The 21241-nt window shown below is 38.8% G+C and overlaps 1 protein-coding gene across 1 annotated transcript in view; it reads left to right on the top strand.

The window, feature by feature from the left end:
* The window catches only part of LOC134531630 (WD repeat-containing protein 81), a 203950-nt gene that overhangs the window by 62641 nt on the left and 120068 nt on the right, over nucleotides 1–21241 (top strand). The window contains exons 12-13 of the mRNA XM_063367388.1: nucleotides 4803–4981; nucleotides 11325–11483. Coding sequence (XP_063223458.1) covers nucleotides 4803–4981; nucleotides 11325–11483 — 338 coding nt within the window. The remainder of the gene's footprint in view (nucleotides 1–4802; nucleotides 4982–11324; nucleotides 11484–21241) is intronic.

Below are 21241 nucleotides of genomic sequence, written 5' to 3'. Positions count from 1 at the left end.
GAGTGCATTAGAAACTGTGAAAATTTGTAGTTTTTAATATGAAAATGTTATTTAGCGATCTTGTGAAACGTGTTACCCGTTATTATTAATTTTGTTTTCAATGGTCAGTTATTATTACTTTAAATCATATGATGAAAATTGAAAAAACACTTTTGTGACTCGATGTGAAACTTTACAATACTAGACCTGATTTAATCATTATTTGGTAATTTTCGTCACCGTTAACGTTAATTTGCCGATTTAAAGGTACCGAAACAACTCGGTGTGCTATACGTCCGACTGTTCAAAAAATACTACTGTTATATTTAATTACATTATCCTTAGACTTGTGTATAGCATATTTTCTAGTGCACTGCAAATTTTATTCACACTATTTTACCGTAGCATATGTATTGGGTGAATACGCTGATAATATTAATTATTTAGCATCTTGCAAGCTTGAAACAATATAACACGAAGTCGGTGTTGTTAATTAAATGCCTGAATATAATTTATTAAGTAAACTGTAGTTGACAGTATTGTGTCTGCATTTTATAACTACCAGAAGAGTAGAGGAACTAAAAATACCCTTTAACGGAATTAATTAGGTACTTTCTTTTCACACAAGCCGCTCCTCTCACAAATTACAATTTTCGTATGAACTATAAACACGAAACCTTTCAACTCTACGTGAAACACTATTATTCCTACATTGTTACCATTTTATCATACTGAAAGTATATGGGCGAATCTTAGGTGAATAAAATACGTTTCAATATGCGATACAGCAGGAGCAAACCTAGCCACCAACGAGGGTGGGGAGTAGGCCTAACCTAAAAGTCACTAAATGTTTGCAGGAAATGCTTTGTGTTTAAAATGCGATAAAACGAAGGTTTAAAATAACCATCAGACTACTATGTATTTATCAGCGGCATTGTGTATTTTCAACCTTATCAATGCATGTATTTTATTTTTTCAAGTGATTTTTTTTATTACACGTATGGAAGCTGAAGGGGAAATGAGTTGTTTTTAGAAGTTTAATAAGCCACACGCTTATAGGTGTTTTACACTTAACTTTTATGCAGAATAATTAACAAATGTGATGGTATCTTCTATCTAGTTGTAATATTACGTTATTTTGTCCTGACCTTTATTTTTTTATTATGTGATATGACAAAAGTAGGCAGATTGGCAATTTTTTTAGTATGATATATTTTGGTAAACTGAGTATTGTGCAGTTAAAAATAACGAGAAAAAAGAATCAATTTGTCTTATTCACACGAAACATAGAAACTATTTATTTATGCGGCGTGATTATTATCGGAAACAAGTTGTTTCGAAGTTTGTTCAGAGCAAAACATAACTTTTTTTTAGATACATCGTATATCTCACATACGTAATTTCTGAGTAAATATAATTGAGGCAAAACCTTAAATATCACGAAATATATTATTTAACTCATTTGAAAGAATTATTTCCAGTATTAAATGAAAGTTACATACGTAGTCGGCTGTATGACGGGGTTATGACGCCTATGACGGGTCTACGACTGACAAGCCATTGCGCCTTACGTATGACGGGCATGTCGTAACTAAGGCGTCTTCCAGAAGGCGAAAAAAGATCCATGCTCACTTTTAGTAGCGAAGCGTCATACCGATGACGCGTCATCCCTATGAAGTGCGTAAAAGAGAACCATGCTCGCCCGGCTGGTGTTGTATGCAGTTCATTTGGCATTGCAATTTGTTTCTTTCTAATACGCATCACTGTTGCTTTGCTTACATCTGTATAATTTGCAGCACGTTCCGTTTCTTTGTGAATAGGAATCGAAAGGCATTTTTCACGAGCTTCTTGATCACAAATTGATATTATTTTATTAATAATTTCTCTCTCTTTGCTGTGAATCACTTTATTACTTTTCCTACGCTTTACATTCACCTCCATTACTCGTCGCACACTACCTGTCTATATACTTCACACGGTTAGTAACGCAGGAAGGGAGACGGAATTTCCTATCGCATGATACTCCCTTCCCCTTCAACCCCTACTTCCCTTGCCGGCCTTGAACCACTCTTTCCCCTTCACCCCCGCACAGACAGCTCGCTAGATTCCTGGCCCATACAGTACGACCTTTAGCTAGTACCTTTTTGACATTTTCTGATTGATCTATACCATCTTTTATTGCCAGCTGGAGAGAGTAAACAAAACATGGTCTATGTATCCACTTTGTTTTCTCAATTGCAGAACGTAGATTTCGTGCATTGTCAGTTACCATAAATATTTTCACAGTTCTGTGGTCTTCAGGTCCAGGAATGTTCCAGGTGGCAGTCATATCTGACAGGAGTTTCCTCAAATTAGCAGATGTGTGAGAGCTAAAGCGTGAAAAGCATTATACCAGCAGAAATATTTAGTTACACAGTTAAAACAGTACTTACATAACACTGTTTAACAATACTGATTTACACAAGCAATTAAATTAATAATACATACATGTAGGAACAGTATTTTCTTAGAATATGTCCCATGGCATGGTGTACAACCATAAGCTCAACCCGTTGTGTTGCCCTCTGCCAAAATACTCGCTAAAGTCGGGGTGGTGTCAGGCGAGGCGGGTCTCTATTGCCATGACCCGCCTATCCCTGCAGCATGGCAGAGTTCAGCTCGAGCCACACGCCACCACATGGAGCCCGCTCAAGGCTGCTCCAGCAATCACGACCGCGCCAACGGCCCCAGAGTAGGGATAGTGTGACATCCACCCTCAAGAAACAACCGCGCACATGAAACTGCGCAAGTGTGCGAGAGCGTGAGTGAACGAGAGAGGAGAGAGAGCAAGAGAAAGCAAGAGAAAGCAAGAGAGAGCAAGAGAGAAAAGAGAAAGAGCAAGAGAGAGAGTGCGAGAGAGCGCAAGAGAGCACAAGAGAGCACAAGAGAGCACAAGAGAGCAAGAGAGCAAGAATGCAAGAATGCTGTGTCATTTCTACCTTTCCCTGCCATCTCCTCTAACGGTTCCCCCACCACGTACCTAACTATTTCCCCTCATGCGATCGGAATTTTCGTAATGCTCAAAAATTGTTATCCCCTCAGCAAAAAAGTTTTATTTCAAAAAGTAACAAAGTTCTCAAAATATTTGCACTATAAGTTAGAAAATAGTTATTGGCTGTGTTCACTTATTCTAGCTGTCCAAGCAGCAGAGGGCAAGTCGGGGATAGGATGTTGAGTTTTTTGAGGAGTGCTGCAGTGTGTGCGGACAAGAGGGTGAAAGCGAGATGGGTTTAGACAAACACAGACACACCATGTTATAACCCAAACTTCTTGACTAGCTCAAAATTTGTCTGAATTGCATGCACATACATAGAAAACACTTGATGAATTGGTTGGGTTCGAAAATACTGTTTAAATTTTGTAAACATTTTACTCTAAGTGATTGATAATGAAAACAAAGTCTCTTGAGAACAATGAAAGATTTTTACTGCTTTTTATTATCTTTGCATAAAAAATTCACATTAGCACAATGGCTGCCATATTACAACTGCAACACAGTTCCAGAACACACACTCAACATCTTAAAAAAGGTTTGTTGCTTCAAACTGCAAATGGTACTAAAATGTCCATTGAAAAGGATGTGTGTCACATTTTTACAGTTCTCTTTTATAGCTAATGCATTGGTGATAAATATTAAATCTATTTTGTGGGCCATGTTTAATGTGCATTAATGAGAAGGGGAAGTACATTTTTTTAGTATTAGTTATGACAAGATTTATGTGTGCTTGTATAGTCATAAATTCTATGCTTGATTATAAAATTACACTTTTGCGCATTCATGTTTGTGGTCATTTTTTATCATAAGTAATGATAATAGTTAAAGAAAAATTTAAGTTGACTTCTATCTTAGAACTCAAAGGGGACATTGGTGTGAAAATATTTTATAGTTAATATATAGGTTCTCTTACTTTGTAAACCATCCTTTACCCCTAATCCACACGAATGGTGCCGCGTGACTGTGGTTTATCTGGAATCTCACAGAAACTGTTGATTCAGGTCTGGAAAACCTGGAGAGGCTTAGGAATTTTGAATTCAAAGTTTGTAGAAACCCTGAACTCTCGTTTAAATTATTATTACTTTTTTTCTGTAGAATATAAATTGTTTTCATAATTTGGCTGATTTTAATTTGTTAGTTTGTTGGGAATAAGATGAAACCGATAACTTGACTATTATTACCTTCGTATAAGAAATGGTACCTATATGTCAATGCACGTTAATAATTTTCTGTACCAATACATCCACAACCAACACCAAGCTATTGCTTATTTTGGTTTTCAACATTAGCTTGTGTAATCATTTAAATCAGAAAGAAGCACATGCACTGAAATAGCACATTTTTATTTCCTCTACAGCCTAGCGTATATGGGTCGTACTCAAGACTACCAGCTTGCTTTGCATTCTAAAGCAACTTAAATGTCTGTGGATTCTATGTACATTTTAGACTATGTATTTGTTTTACGGTCATGAAGTTTACTGGCAGTCAGCCTTTGGGTAAATGTTACTCATTTCTAAAAGGATCGGTTTCTGCTATAGTTTTTAGAATTTCTAGAATTACTTCACTACCTTGGAACTTTAAGATGACATTCACTGGCATTTACTATATAATTGGCAACTGTGGTTTACATTTGATCATATATGTAAAAGTTTACTGACTAGGATGTATTTACTTACATATGTATGTTTATTAACAATAGGACGAGTAAATAATATTATTAGTAAGCTAAATGAATGTGACTGTATACCTATATTGCTTTGTAGTTTGTTGACTGGATTACACTTTACAGAGTGTGTGATACCGAAGAAAACATAGGAGAAGTGGACGTTGATCAAGTGCTGTCTCCAGTAGAAGACGACTATTCGGAAGAATCCGACCACAGGAACATGCATCAAGAGGAAAAGCTGGACAAGGATACGAGTGAACAGTCTCCACACTGCGACACCGAAAGTAAAGACAGTGAACCTGGTAAGGCAGTCATAATATTTTCTTGGTACTGGCTGAAAATACAGCACTATTCTTTGTTTGTTTTCATTCTTAATTTGAGTTAATATTAGGGATGGGATTTTCGAATCTTGGATTCGTCGAACATACCGAATCCTATGGATTCGAGGATTCGTAGGATCCGAGTTGGGATTCGAGGTGGGTTTTTAAGAGTTTTAGGTAGTAGTAATTGAAAATTGTAGTGCTGGGCGAAGTTTGAAAATTTCGAACCGAACCGAATCCTTACGTTCGGTTCGAAACCTCTTAAAATATATTCGAAAAACCGAACGTTCGTTTAAAAAAAAATTACGTTTTTATAATTTTCTAACCCCCATTTGAGACCATTCTCAAAACAGCACAACAAAATTCCCTTACTTGTAATATTCCGACTTTTATCGCATAATCGTCGCTTCAACAGTTTCAAGCGCAGACAAAATAATAATAAAAAAAATTATTAATCGTCGCATAACTCTCATAGCATTTTTTCATATAGGCGCGCTTTGTTTTTTGTATGCATTTCTCGTACTACGTAATATAAACTATCGTACAAATGCCAAAGGTATTGTATATTATACCTTTAACTATAGTGCGTGTACGAGAAGTGTTGTAAAATCACCAAAGATTGCGTACCCCATACGTTAAACTAAAGCGCATGTACGAAAACTCTCGTATTTCGGCAAAACTAACGTGATCAAGTTAACACAAGACAAATGCGGTAGGAAATGATTACGTAAATTACGTATTTTAAATTACTGGAATGTATTTATTTTCTTTGGCCTTTTTGGTTATAACAGTCCGGTACTGAAAATATTAATTTAATCTTGTGTATTAAAAGTACTGGTTCAGTAAATTTTACAGTATGGTACTAAGTTGACTAGCGTAGTCGCGGCAGCCATCATTATTTCTCGTGTTTTCTTTTTTCCGACGCAAATTTCTATAACCACACTTTTTACGTTACGTTTACAATATTATTGTTCTTGAGGTGATTTGCGATGAGCAGGCTTACGTCGTTTAAGATTTCCAAATGGAGAAAAGATAATGACGACCCAGATGACCCAGAACCACCCCAAAAAATGTCTAAAGTTTCTTCTGACGAGCAGCATTCTTCCAAGAAAACAGCAACTGCAGTCAGCGGGTTTTGTAATGTAGATTGGTAACTTAATTCACATTCGACTTTTTTTAATGTCCTATTAAAAAGTTTTACTTTTTAAAAATGTTAGGTTATGTCTACCACAAAAATATGTTATGTGGCCTAATGCTGAATGTTCGTCATCTTTATAATCTTATATATTTTTTTAATGAAGGTTTAGTGTACACTGAAAAAGGAAGATAGTCTTTTGGAAATTTAGATGGAACTTCTTCATGAATTAAAAGTATATATATATATATATACATATAAAGAAATTAAATGCAAAATGATTTTCTCTAAACTGTTTTCTTTCCTTCATTATTTATTGCATAAACTTTACTTATAAAATGTTTTGCAATGTTTTAATAAAGCTAAGCTATATAATGTTTTAATAAAGCTAAGCTATATAATGTTTTAATTTTACATATGGCTGGAGAACCTTTCTTTCTCACCATTCAGTTAAAGACCGAAATGTAGGTGGTCGGTTCATTTTAATTCAAAACAATTATTTCTTTATGAGGTTCGGTTCAAAATTGTTTGGCTATGGTTCGATTCAGTTCGGTTCGAAACCAGAGAACTGAGGTTCGCCCAGCTCTAGAAAGTTGTATACCTAAACTGTTTTATAAAGGTAACGGAAATAGCACAAACATAAGATAAACTACGCTGCATTTTGTCAATTAGCATAACTACTCTATCATTTCCAACCTTCAATAATATAACATTGCAGAAAAAACGTAACTTTTTTTAAATGGTGTCTGTTATACAAACGTATTTTATTGAAAACATAGGAAGGATTAATTTAACAGAGAATTAGACAGATGCAAACTTACGTGTGTGGTTTTTGATGTTATTTGTCTCTATTTTATATCAGGTGTATACACTATGCACTTATTTTACAATTTTATAAATACACATGATTTTTTTTAATACATAGGCCTATGTAATTTTTTAAAATAAATGTGTGATTTTTTTTAATAACATGTGGTGAAGTTTAGTGTGGGACTGGGATTCGAGATTCGATGACAAACACTGAGGATTCGAACAAGGATTCAGATTCGACCAAAATGTGGATTCGTCCCATCCCTAGTTAATATTAGACCTTTCTCATTAACAGTTTTTTGTTTCATATAAAATTTGAATACAAATATAAAAATATTCTCAAATATAAATACCAAATTTGAATTGCATGAGGGGAAATGATTACCTTTCAACTTTTACTGAATGGCTAAAAGTCTTAATTTAAGCAATACTGATGCAATAATTGTACTCTTGCAATCAATATTTTATTTTTATGGTAACAAACTATAACTTTTTTTTTATTGTTGCAAATTGTTTAGAAGGATTATATTCAGTTATAAAACTTATTCAGTTTATCTGTAGATTATTTCTTGACAGCATGATAGTATATGTTTTGTTTGATTGCTGTACCAATAAAATACTGTATTAATTAATTTATATATGTATGGTCTAAAGGAATCTTTAAGTCTGACTAGTGTAGCATATGATACAAATTCTAGTAGCAACTGGCATCCAGTCATAGGTGATGATGAGTTGAATGTTTTATTGATGATCACCATGCATTGGTATGTTGCCTAGCAAAAGATCACTTATAGACATCCCAGTTATTAAGGAGCTGTGATATTTGCTCAAATGGATGTATTGGACCATGCTGTTCTCACAGGAGCTCCTATGTAACTGTATGATGGAACTTCATGGATGCACAGTCTCTGATGCTGTGCTCATAGGCATCACAGTTATTTAGGAGCTGTGATAATGGCACATCACAAATGTTATATGTGATCTGTGCTCATATACATCCTAGGATGTAATGCTAGATGCTGCGCTTATAGGTATTCCAGTTATTTGGGAGCTGTGAAAATGGCTGTTCACAGATGTAATGTCAGATGCTGTGCTGATAGGCAGTACAGTTGGAGCTGTGATAATGCGTCTTTGCGTGCCTTTAAAACAGCACTACATACCAGCAAAGCATTGCCCCTGGCTGGGGATTATGTCACAACCTGAAAAATTATAAAAATTAAATTTAAAAAATTGAAATGTTATACAATTAGTCCCTATCACCGCTGTAATAATGCCAAAAATAGCAGAGACAACTAAACAAATTACCGGGAGTTGAGTCATCCAGGCTAAAATACAAAATAAGTGTTCAATCCAAAAATTTGTTCGTACCTAATTACCACAAATTAACTCGTTTCTCCCACTTGGAAAATCTGGATGCAGCTAGGCACATATTCAAGCAAATTGCTAATTCCAGGTTAATACTCAGTAGGCTACCGATTATCTGGGTTAATAACTGGCAAGGGGTCCTTGGATAACAAAAAAACACGGTTAAACTAATGTTAAAAAAAAATAATAAATTTTTTTTATCTCAATTATCTAGACAAACATTGTAACACCTGCTCCTCAAAGTAATACTGTAATTTGTTCCAGTAACACAAATAGCTAATCAAAAATGTTTTTCCATAAGAGAGTATTTAAAAAAAAAAAAAATTCTTTTTACAAACAGGTAAGTTGCTTGCTGACTACCATTTTAATCACAACACTACTATTTTACAATACAAATATATGTATATCTAAATACATTTGAAATAGTGTACATTTAAATAAATTTTGAATAACATTGAGATATTAAATTACCTAAAAATAAATTTAAAAATTCATGTACTGCATTGTTTGTATAATAGGGCTTGATCATATTTTTTTCTTTGTAGGTTCTACCAACATTTCTGAGTTACAAAATAATGTTATTGATATAGGAGATATATTTCTGTTCTAATAAGAATTTAAAAAGCATAAACTTAACGTTTCCTATTATTAAAAAGATTATTTAACCTGTTAACCTAATTTTCGACACTGTTGTTTACTAAATGTGTGTCTGCCATGATTTTCCTCCAGTGAATTTGCCACTACCGCATCCTGGTGTGTGAGAGGTAAACTAGCCCTGAAAGCTTCTGGCTTTTCTCTCCATATCTGCTGTTGATATGCAGGATGACAGTATATAAACGTTTGCTGAACACTTTGGGTGTCGTCTGAAATAATTATGCAAGGAAGGAAGTGAATAGCTATTAAAAAAAAGAAAAATTTTGTTTGTTGTTTCGTCACATTATTAATTCATTGCATTACTAATTCATTGCATTTTATTTAATGCTACACAAGTGTCATTGCTATTGTGCGTGCATGGAAACAAAGTCAAAATTATTTTGGTTTTTATGGTTTATGACATAACGCGTGCAAATCGTTGGGAAATTAGGGCGGCCGGACTTAGCCACCCCCTGCACCCGTGCTCACCTTCCTCGGTGCTGTTATCTATCCGTGAGTGGCCTGGTAATCCCGCGGGAGTATAGAGGCCGCTGCGTGGAGTGGCGTGAATATTGTGCCATTATTCTGAATGCTTCGAGCATCAGGTCGGTTCAGGATGACGTGACACGTCACAACCACTCTAGTCGGTTCCAGAAAGACTGCCAGGGATATAAAAGCGGCGATGCCGGGAGTCATGAGAGTTCCAACAGATGAGTGAAGTGAAGTGCGAGTTCGGTGAGGAAAATGAGAAACCCCCCCTCCCTTTGTGAGCAGTGTGAATGGGAGCGGCGAGACTGTGCGTGTGTGACTGAGTGGCACGAGACTGTGTGTGTGGACGGGTGCGAGTTAAGAGGAAAACCACTGTTGAACCTAGCTCCAGTGAAGAGTGTGAACTGTAGGGGGTTACTGAATTGTTGCCCATTGGAAGGGCAGCCCTTCAGGATTTTTCTGACAGTGGTTTATTTGTACAGAGACTGGAAGGGCAGCCCATCCAATTTCTGAAAACACGCTCCTTTAAGAGTTTAAATAATCCTGAAAACTTGCCCCTTGGATGGGCAGCCCATCAGGATTTTTCTAACAGTAGGTAGTGTTCTTGAAAGGTTGTCTGAATTGTTGCCCCTTGGAAGGGCAGCCCATCAGGATGTTTCTGACAGTGGTGTTTTTGAAAGTTTGTCTGAATTGTTGCCCCTTGGATGGGCAGCACTTCAGGATTTTTCTGACAGTGGTTAGTTTGTAAAGTGACCTAACCTAACCTAACCTAACCTAATCTAACCTTACCTAACCTAAACTAACCTAAACTAACCTAAACTATAAACAGGAGGAACGATGCTTGTGTAAATGATTGGTTCCACCTCCATGAGTGCTGGAAAGTTAGCTGCCCCCAAGTGGCACAGCAGAGAGTTCATAACCCAAGACAAGTTTATTCTCCCGGCGATCAAAGCCGGGTCTTGGAACACTGAACAGTTATTTATGTGCGGTGTATGAAAGAGAGGCAACCATCAGTGATTCTGGTGGGAGTCGAGGTATCGCCGGGGTGTTTGAGCAGTTTTAATAATAATTTTAAACCCCGAGCCCCCAGCACCCCTGGTGGGTAGTGCTGGCAACTTTAGAGCATACCTCCTCTCGTGTTCTCTCATTTATATTGCCCTCACAGGCGCCTGTCTACCTCATAACACGCAACACGCTCTCTGCAACAAGCAGGAATGGTTTGCTATGAGTCTAAAAGTAAGATAGTTAACAGTCAGTTAAATTAATGCTTGTAATTAAAAAAAACAGTTTGATATGTGATGAGATCTTCCTATGCCTGTGTTGAATAGAGACAAGATTATATGGTGAATTGCGATAAAACTGAAATAACACTGAAAAGCACGTCAGTACACCACATATTTAACCAAAACTTAATCCAATTAGAAAAAAAAAAGTAATCTTATAATTTTTAAAATTTTAAAAATGTAATTATTTTGGACAAAAGATTTTTCCAAAGTGCATAAAAAAGCAAAATTAATTAAATTTATTTTACTGTGCATCTCATATTGAATCATTTTTAAACCACAAATGCTCACCAATTTTTTTGTTGTCCTGATTGTATCTATTTTAAACCAATTTATTACACATTATTTTATCGTAAAAATGCAACATATATTTTAACTATTTTGTGGAGTAAGTATATAAAAAAACAGCATTTATAAAAATAAAAACAAAAACATCAAAATCTTATTTTAAAACAAAATTGGACTTAAAATATAAACCATTAAATCTTGTCTCTGGTGAATGAGTCTGTGAGAGGACTCAAAGTGAGGGAAAAGCCTACAGTTTGGTCTGCACCTGGACTGTTGCGAGAGAGGTGAGTGCTGCGATGTGGGCGGACGGTGGCTGTTGCAGGCATGTGCGTGCCAGAAGGGGAGGACGGCAAGGCGTCACCGGCGGAGGAGGGAGAGGCGCGGCTGTACGCCATCATGGCGCAGCTGGACCTCGCCACGCCACGCGCCGGCAGTGAGGGGGACGGGGAGGGGGAGGACGCAGTGTTCAACACCTGCCAGGGTGAGCGCTTCAACCAGCGTCGGACATGTCTACTGAAAATCACCATTTTTAAGTTCATTAGCTGGGAAATGTATTTGTGAATGCATGTAAGGTTTTTATTATATTAATTTCATTTTGTTTGAATTCCAAGTACCTAAAAATGTTGCAAGATGGCATTATCGAGCCCAGCGAGAGCCCATACAACTTCCAGGTCGTGCTAGCGGAAAAAAAAGATGGCACTTTACGTTTCTGCATTAATTTTAAACCAATTAACAAGGTAACAGTAAACGCACCACCTCCACTGTTGAACATCGCAGATACAATCGCGGGGTTGGGTAATGCAAAGATTTTTTCCTCGTTAGATCTAAAAGCGGGTTACTGGCAATTACCCATACGCCCAGAGGACCGCCCTAAAACCGCTTTTACGACTCCGGACGGCAGACGGTTTCAGTTTTGCGCCATGCCCTTTGGATTGCAGGATGCACCCGCCACGTTCCAGAACATGATGACGCGTGTGTTAGGGGACTACGCGGGCAAGTTCGCGGCCGCACATCTTGATGACATTATCATTTGGTCACAGACATGGAACGAACATGCGCACCACCTCGCGTTGATCCTAGAGCGACTAGCCGCCCACGGGCTTACATGTAACCCCGAGAAATGTCACGTAGGTACAACGGAACTAGATTTTTTGGGCCTGGTCGTGAATGCGGAGGGGAATCGGTCAATGTCACAACAACTGTCTATCATTGTAAACAAGCCTATCCCAAACACTCGTAAGCAGCTGCAACGGTTCATCGGACTGGCCAATTGGCTACGTGCGTTCATACCAGAGTTCTCTGTCATTGCCGCACCACTGACCGAACAGCTGTCACCAAAAAAGTCCTACCGGTGGACCATGGAAATGCAAGCAGCTTTCGAGGAATTGAAACAGCGTTTCCAGCAATGTCACTTGCTGGCCTGACTAGATCCAGGGAAGCAAATAATTGTACAAACGGACGCAAGCCAACAGGGAATAGGAGCCATATTGTTACAGCTTGGAGATGCTGGCGAGCCTCGCATAATTGAGTACGCGAGCGCCAAGTTCGGGGCAGTAGAGCAACGCTACAGTGTGAATGAGAGGGAGTGTTTGGGCGTGGTGTGGGCCCTGAGGAGGTATAGGCCACACCTAGAGGGCCAGCATTTCATACTGCGGACAGACAGCCAGTGCCTGAAATGGCTTGCCACTATGCAGGGGTGGCGGTCAAAATTGACGCGGTGGGCTATGGTCCTGCAAGCACTCGACTTTACTGTGCGGCACACCGACACCTAGGCCACACACACTTAGTCAGGCGGCGGCGCTGTGTGCGATCACAGATGTAAACAATACCCCCACCCTACCGCCAGGGGTGGAACTAGACGATCTAGACGCATTTGTGCGCGCGGCACAACACAGAGACGAACACATGCAAGGGCTAATACGTCAGTGCAGGGAGGCGGCGTGCGAGGGGTATCGTGTGCTCAAGGGATTGTTACAGACACGCACCGCAGGCACTCAACAACCATGGCGGACATTTGCACCCGCAGTGACGCGACGCGAAATATTCACAATGTTACATGTGAACAGACTAGCCGGACACCCGGGTACAGATCAGACTGTACGTGCAGTACGAGACCTCTTCTTTTGGCCCGGGGTTAACAAGTATGTGAGGTACGGCGTGCGAGGATGCCGACACTGCCAACGGCGAAAGGCGCGGCGAGCCGATGGACGAGAACAACAAAGACCCCGGCGACCATCCGAGCCATTTCACACGGTCGCTCTGGACTTTATGGGGCCGTACCCAAGGTCAGCACGCGGGAAGAGATTCCTGTTGGTTGTGACGGATTGCTTCACGCGCTGGGTCGAGGCCTTTCCGCTGTCAAACTGCCGCGCTGGCACCATTGCACGCACCATGGACACAGAATTTTTCCCGCGCTGGGGCTACCCACGCGTTGTGTTGACAGATAACGCGTCACAGTTCTCGGGACGGAAGTGGAGGGAGCTATGCGAGGCGTGGCGAGTCACGCCGTTGTACCACCCCCGCGCTAACCCCACCGAGAGGCGCAACCAGGAGATAAAGGCGCAGCTGAGACTCCGGCTGGCTGAAGACCACACCCTGTGGGACACGCACATCCCGGAAATCACTTATTGCCTGCGTCGCCGTGTGAACACAGTTACCGGCGAATCTCCAGCCACACTCGTGCAAGGGCGTAACCTACCTCTGCCCGGCCAGTACCGGGTGCAAGAGAGATGCGCGGAGGACAGGGAGGAAACCCCAGAGGAACGCGGGCGGAACATCGCTATGACGCATGAAGAGGCTCGTCGCAGGCAGGCGGCCTACCAGGCGCAACACACGCCCGTCACAACACGACCACCGCCGCCACTGACACCTGGGCAGATGGTGTATGCGCGTCTACATCCACTCTCAGCTGGAAACAAAAACTTCTGTGCGGGGCTTGCACCCAAGTGGATCGGCCCCATAGCAGTGTTGCGCATACCAGGCCCCACCGCGGTCGTAATCACACTTCCGAGTGGTCGTGCCGCGAAGTACCATCGGGATGATGTACGAATCGCGCACGGAGGCGAGGAAGGAGGCCCTGAGGGAGAGGTAAGTGAACCCGTGACTCCTACAGTTACCGAGGACCAACATCACGCCAATGCTGCGACATCAACCCCAATGGAGAACGAGGGCGCAGGATTCCAGGGGTTTCCGGGAGTGGAAGTGGAGTTTCCGGTTCCAGCCCCACGCAGAACGGGCCTGACAAGACAGCTGTTCACAGAGACAGACGGAGAGGACACTCCCTTCCGCGGGTTCGCGGAAACAGACGAACTGTCGACGAGAGGAGACGGTATGCCCTTGCCTCTGATATGGACGCCAGACGAAGCGGACGAACGACCAGAGTCGCCGGACAGCCATGAGATGATGTGGCCATTCCACTACTCCATAGAGGACTCAGACTTTCGGGTCTTCGTGGAAGAACCCGCAGAATCCGAGGCAGGTGAAGGAGAGAGAGAAGCACCCGAGCCCGCTCCAAGGTACAACCTACGACCCAGGAGACATCCAAGGGCACGGAGCTGCTGCTCAGCTGGCGAAATGTAAACATTGCCACAGGGAGCGCGAGGTAAACAATGCCACGCCCACTCAAGGTCGGGAGATGTCATCACATCGGCCTACTTTAAGAGGGGGCAATTGACGTCGTCCAGGGCTACGCCCATCTGAGCCCGATGTGACACCATCTCCCTCCCCTCCTGTTAATCCTCCCGGCTGACGTGTTTTAAATAGTGCGCCGCCGCAAGAGGGCGCTGTAGAATCAGTGCTTCGCTCCCCAAGATATAATAATACTGTGCAAATCTTTTGTTTTGTTTCCCAAGTGCCATATGTTATGTTTTTATATTAAAATTTATTGTAATTTTTATGCATTTCAATCACTAACCACGTCCGCGGCACGACGGGAGACAGGGTAACTGTTCAGGGCGCTTGGCGCCAAACACCCCCCCCCCCCTCCGCCCCCCCACTTCACCCTGCTACCTCTGCGGCCATTGCTCGCGCAGTCGCTTCCCGTCGCTAGCTGAAGAAAGACGCTCCGTTCCGGCTCTCTGAGGACTTCGCCTTTGTGCGTCTATCGAGGTGGTTGGACCACAGCTGTGCCTGTCGTGCCGCGAGGCGTTTTTATAGAGCCATTGTGTTTGCGTGCTTCGAGTGTTGTTTTTCGGCGTGTGGGGCGCCCTGAGATCCCACTGCGTGGTTAGGGTAATTGCGAAAGGGGGAAACGAGTCACGCCGCCACACGGGCTACGTCACGCCTGAGACAGAGTCTTCTCGCCGGGTCCGTGCCCCCTAGACACGGTGGCGCCCACTAAAAGTTCGTTATAAATACTACCGAATCATCCGACCTTGTCAAGTTAACCATATGAGAGGAGACGAGATGCTTGCGCAGGTCTGACTATGCTATCGGCTGTTGTCCAAACATCAACTATGGCAAGTTAAGTTGCCGCTATGAAGTTTAAAGGACCGGCTATGGAGTTTAAAGGACCAAATGTTTTTATGTCCGCATGTATGCCGTTGTGCTGTACCGTTGTTGCATGGACACAGCCCGGGCTGTGATGAACTTAGTCTAACCAGTGGCAGGGAACTTGCACAAACACTAGCAGGGTCTGCCCATTTGTCTGCCGATAACTGCAGTTGGAATCATAGTGGAATCATGGCTTCCAAGTGAGAGCATAATACATTGTGCTCAAGTATTTGAGACAAAACTAGAAGTGTTACGGCATGCAGAATGTCATGAAGGCCACACTTAGGTTGGCTAAAATTTAGTTTTAAACAAATCAACTGTGTGCACAATCATACGAAATAAGGACTCTGTCAAACTTTTGTATAAGCCTGATGCTGTTGGTTGTACTAGTGGAAATATATTTGACATTAGATACCGGAACAGAAATTAACAGATGATTCACATGGAAAAGGTTTTTAAAGGAATGGTGCAGTGAAAAGAAAATCACGGGTCTGACAGGATTGGTGTGAACCAAGCATTGATACACGAATATGCACTTTAATTTTTGAAAAATTAATATGTAAATATCCAGACAATAATATTGGTTTCACTGACAGTAAAGGATGTTTTGGAAATTTCACGGAAAGATGCACAACGTGAGTTGAGGGTCACAAGTCGATCAGCCGACTGACAATAACTATCTCCTGTTACGCGGTATTGTATTTGTTATACAAAGTATTCGATGGTAGGCTTATAAAGATAAATGGTGTAACATATGTATTGTTATTCTACCCATTTATATTACGTAAAGAATATTTCCCTACACATTTTGGAACACAGTAGGTAAGTTAGCCTTGTTATTTATGGAGACCAATGCTTCAGAATACGCGATTTCGGATAACTCGAAATTTTATGAACACATTAGTCGTGCTAAGTGAGGGTTTGTTGTATCTATTTTGCTATAACTCAAGGAACACACAGCAACAAATAAAAACAAATACTGATTGTGACTGTGATAAGTAATTGGTAAGTTTAACAATAACAAATAGTGATAGTAATTTTGATTAATATATATATATACGTGTGTATATATATATATATATACGTATATATAAATGGATGTTGGTATGTATGACGTTGTCAAACTCTGACTCCTTTTGACCGATCACCATGAAAGTTGGCACATCGAAGTATGTTTTCATGGAGAATATTTTCACACCATCCATTTTGCTATAACTCACCACTAGATAGCGCTGCAGCGCATTAACTTCTATTCTGTTTGACAGATCACCAGGAAAATATGTATATAGCGATTTTTACTGTCCTAATCCTCAATAACAACAAACAGTGTTTGTTACTGTATTTGGTGGGTGAGTTTTAAATGTAATACCATTTCAGAAAATTTATAGAACTGAATAATATTGAAATCATAAATAAACTAATACTGTAATACTTATCACATTCGTTTGACAAGAAACAAAATCATATTACAATTAGTTAACACATTTGAATAAATTAATAATCAAAGTAAAACTGTGTTGTCAAAATATTATTAGTTGCAACAAATCATTAATTTTAAATCTCAATAATCTTTCAAAAATTGATAAAGTTATAATTCTTTTAGGTTGACTCTTTTAAGTTGGGTAGAGCGAAACAAGAGATTCTACAAATCAGGTATACCTCTGGTAATAGTAAAAATGAACATTATTAAATTTACCTGAGAAATCAGTGGAAAGAACCTTAGAATTATTATACCAGATAACCAATTGGAAAACTGAAATAAGCAATTAAAACAGCACTGTTACACACTTTCACATATCAGATTTGAAATACCAAACATGTAATTTTGTTAATGAAACAAAATCTTGATGTATTTATTTCTACACGGTTGGCCGCTTCAGCTGAGTTGACAGAATGCGGAATTCTGCGTTGCCTCCGATTCTTCTCCGCTAGAAGATGACATTTCTGCATCTAATCTTGCCCTTTGAGTAAAAAACTTCATAGAGTAGACAAAGTCTGGGAATCTTGTCAAATCATCCATTAGTTGAGCATACAGTTCAGTATTCTTGTCATGTCACACTTCAAGCTGCTATATGATGGACAATTCTTCATAAATCAAACAAATTCTATAGCAGTCTCAGCAGTGCATTACACTGGAATATTCTTGATTAAGTCCTCTGCTTATAAATTCACTTAAAACTATTTGTCAACATAGTACCTTAACTGCTTAACTCAACTCCACACAAACTGGTGTACTCATCTGTATAAATTATAGGCACCATTTATCAACAATCAATTTATCATTATCATAAGTTGACCTATTTATCCTTCTGAATAAAATTGCTTTTTATTTAAATCACACAAATCTCACAAAACTTTTCACATTTACAGAAGGTCTCCACTAACATCTGTCTTGTTTAATGTTTGGACTTCCATTGTTTCAAACAGTTGACCTGGAAATACTAGCTTCTGTCTTCTAGATTTGATAGCCAATCAAAATCCTTTACAAAATTTTTAATTTTACCAGAAAATATTACTTAGTAAATTACAACCCAATTTTTGAAAGTAAAATGTTGCTTTCACTGACATGAATTCAGTTATTAGGAATAAATGTTCTTTCTTGATATTACTTAATTAAATTATGATACATAGAAAAATCTAATTTATTAATTTTCAATGCATCATTGTCATTGGCTGTAAACAAACTTGCAAAATTAAAGATATTAAATCAAAAATCAGACTTAGAAATCACAAATAATATTGAATTAAACCATTCATAGAGATAATGTTGAAATTGCAAAGAGTAGGTTTGAAAGAAAAATTTTAAAAAATTATAATAGCAATTCCTTTCCTTTAGTCAATCTGACTTTAGTAAGAATCTTCCTTACACTAGCAAGACTGAAAGTTCAAAAGCTAAGAAATAGGTGCACTGTAGTAGTATATTAATAAAAAAAAATTTATTAAAAATCTAGTTTAGCTTTATCATAGTTTTTAAGCACTTGCAGTTACACTATGTTAACAATGTTATGGCACATTATTTTATCTGTATACAGGCTGTCAGACTTTCTGCTCATGACATGGACCTAAAATGTCAGTATTTCTTAGCTTCCTACATATGTGAAGATTTACATTTGTATCAATGTCTTGAAAAGCAAACCAGTTTCTCATTTCACATCTTTACTCTTTTCACCAGAAAGCCAACAGTGTTTGGTTTCATTTTTTCACTTTGTTCAATTCACAGTAATGCAAATGAGCTCTGCCTTGAGCAATTTGGTTTTCTTACTTAACTTTTTAAATGCATTATGTCTATAGATATGGTTGAAAATTTTGTATTACTTCCTGATCCATTTAAAATTATTCTCAAATACGAATAACAAATTAAAATAGTAAGAATTAGAATCCCACAAAAAAACTTTTTTTTCACATTATCATAACAAATACATATTGAAAGAAAAAGTAAATGTGTAGTGTAGGGGCTTCTGGGAAATTAGATGAATAATACTAATTAAAAAGTTGGTTAGGTTAAGTCAGCTACAATTACTATAGGTAAAATTTTGTTGAAATATTCAAATTTTGAAAGGAAAATATAAATATTTTTTTATAGTAATCAAAATAGGATCTGCAAAAAAAAAAATTAATAAATAGTCCCAAGCAAAGTATGTAAGGCAATTGCAGTGTGTTTGAAGAAACTTCAAGAGGGTGGGTTTTAAAAGACTGTACAGTGAGCAGTTTTAATTTATAGTTAACTATGAAAAGAAAATTTAATATTGTTTGCTTTAATTTTTTACTATGTGAAAATAAATTGTTATTTATACTAACATTATTAGAATTTATGGATTTTTTGGCTTGTTTGAACTAAAGTGTAGGAACACAGTAGCTGCTTAGAATGTTCCTCTCTTTTTCTGCCCAGTGAAAAATGTTGTCATAGGTTGTTAGGCTTTAGGAGTCTTTGCTGTGAGTATGCAACTAGATATTTTCCACAAAATCTATGCAAAGTTTTTTCTCTTCGCCGTCCTGTTCTGAACGCCGTCCTGTTCTGAAAAAAACTAATCACGGAGCTGGCATGCCATGTTTCTACCCTCTGATCTGAAAACTGTCAACTTAAACACCTGAGTGCCGTGTTTTGATTTTTACAGATACACATTTATCCTTATCAGTATGCTGTCAGTTCCAATCTATTTTTAACGACCTGCCAAACTCTCTTATACGTAAAATACTTTAGCTGATAACTGGGTGTTAGTAATGGTTACAAATTTGTGTGTTTAATCAGGCTTTACTATATTAGTCTTCTCAAAATTTACGTGGCCAGATGTAGCAAAAACTCCACATAAAGAACCTTAAACATTATGATCATCCTATGGAAATTTTGTCCCGCTCAGCAATAAAATCTTCTGTGTTCCCAAAATTTTTCCAGACCTTAGAGATCCCACACAGCCGTATTCATAAACAACTGAACATTCGTTTTTTCGATGTGTTAATATTCCAAATAAAATTGAATACGAATAATAAACTATTCGTTTGGATATTAAAAAATTAAAATATTCGCACAGACCTAGCAGTGAGACACTAGAACCACTAAAATCGGTAAAATCATCAGAACATTAACTAGCAGAACTAATTCTATATACTAAATGAAAAAATTTACATGCATTGTTTGAAGCCTAGTTAGCTTATTCATTTTCTGTGTGATTTATCAGATTTATTTACTCAACTCTTAGTTAAGTTATTATTTAAAATGATTTTGTACTTTTTTACTTTTCCATTATACTTTTAAGAAACCATATAACTAGATGTTAAATACATTTGTAATAAATTGTTTAAATTTATTTTATTTATGTTAAACTAATGGTTTAAGAATTCAATAGATAAAATTAGGTAATTCAGTTGAATTTCATTGCATTTTACATTTTACGTTTTTTTAGATGTTCCTGGAGTATTGGCTTGCATGACTGTTGTTACGATTGTATCACTACTCACTGTATGACCTTGTCTTGCCCACTGCGCCAGCTCGCTTCGTGCTCTAGCTTGATGTAGCCCCTCTCTCTCCCCTTCCGCCTCCGTGCCTGTTTGGTGCAAGTAGCCGCGACATCCTTCAGGGCCGGTGGTCTGATCCAGGGCCCTGCCTCGCTGTTGGACCAGCGCAGTCAGTGCAGTGACTGGTATTGAGAACTGGGCAGCCGACTCTTGGACAGAGTTGGTGGGAGTGGTGCGACTGTTGTAAATACGTGGAACTCCCCGGGCGTTCACCAGAAGTGTTGTAGTAGCTGTTGCTAGGAGACCCCTTGGGTCGGCTGGATTTTTGGAAGTGTGGGCCTTACACTGGGCGTGTGCTGAACTGTGGAAGCAGCACCTTGACAGCAGCGTTTGAGCTTTCCAACATCCCAGCTTTTGGTGTGCTACTTATTCTAGGTAATTTGATCCAACAATTTCAGAAATTGATTTAGTGTTGTACTGATGATTAGTAGTGAAATCTTTTTTGCTCTACTTATTTTGACTTCAATCTTTAATTCTTCTAACTCTTAACTTTTTTACATTTGTTTGTCTTTTAATTCGTTTTTTATTAGCAATACTTTGTTAATTAACCAATATTAATCTTTATAGAAATATGTATCTTCCACAGTTTTGTCCTGACAGAAATTGGTTTTCAATCAACTGCCGCTTGCTGATCCGCACCAATACTTTCACCTTTTTTCACAAAAATTTTACAAAGAAATTTTAATAATCTTTGTAAAAAGTTTTAGCCAAACAGTGCAGGACTGGCAATTATTT

The sequence above is a fragment of the Bacillus rossius genome, chromosome 5 (assembly GCF_032445375.1).
Source record: "Bacillus rossius redtenbacheri isolate Brsri chromosome 5, Brsri_v3, whole genome shotgun sequence".
NCBI classification, from domain to species: Eukaryota; Metazoa; Arthropoda; class Insecta; order Phasmatodea; family Bacillidae; genus Bacillus; species Bacillus rossius.
The sequence above is the reverse complement of the archived record's forward strand: the minus strand, read 5'-3'. Positions and strand labels throughout refer to the sequence as shown.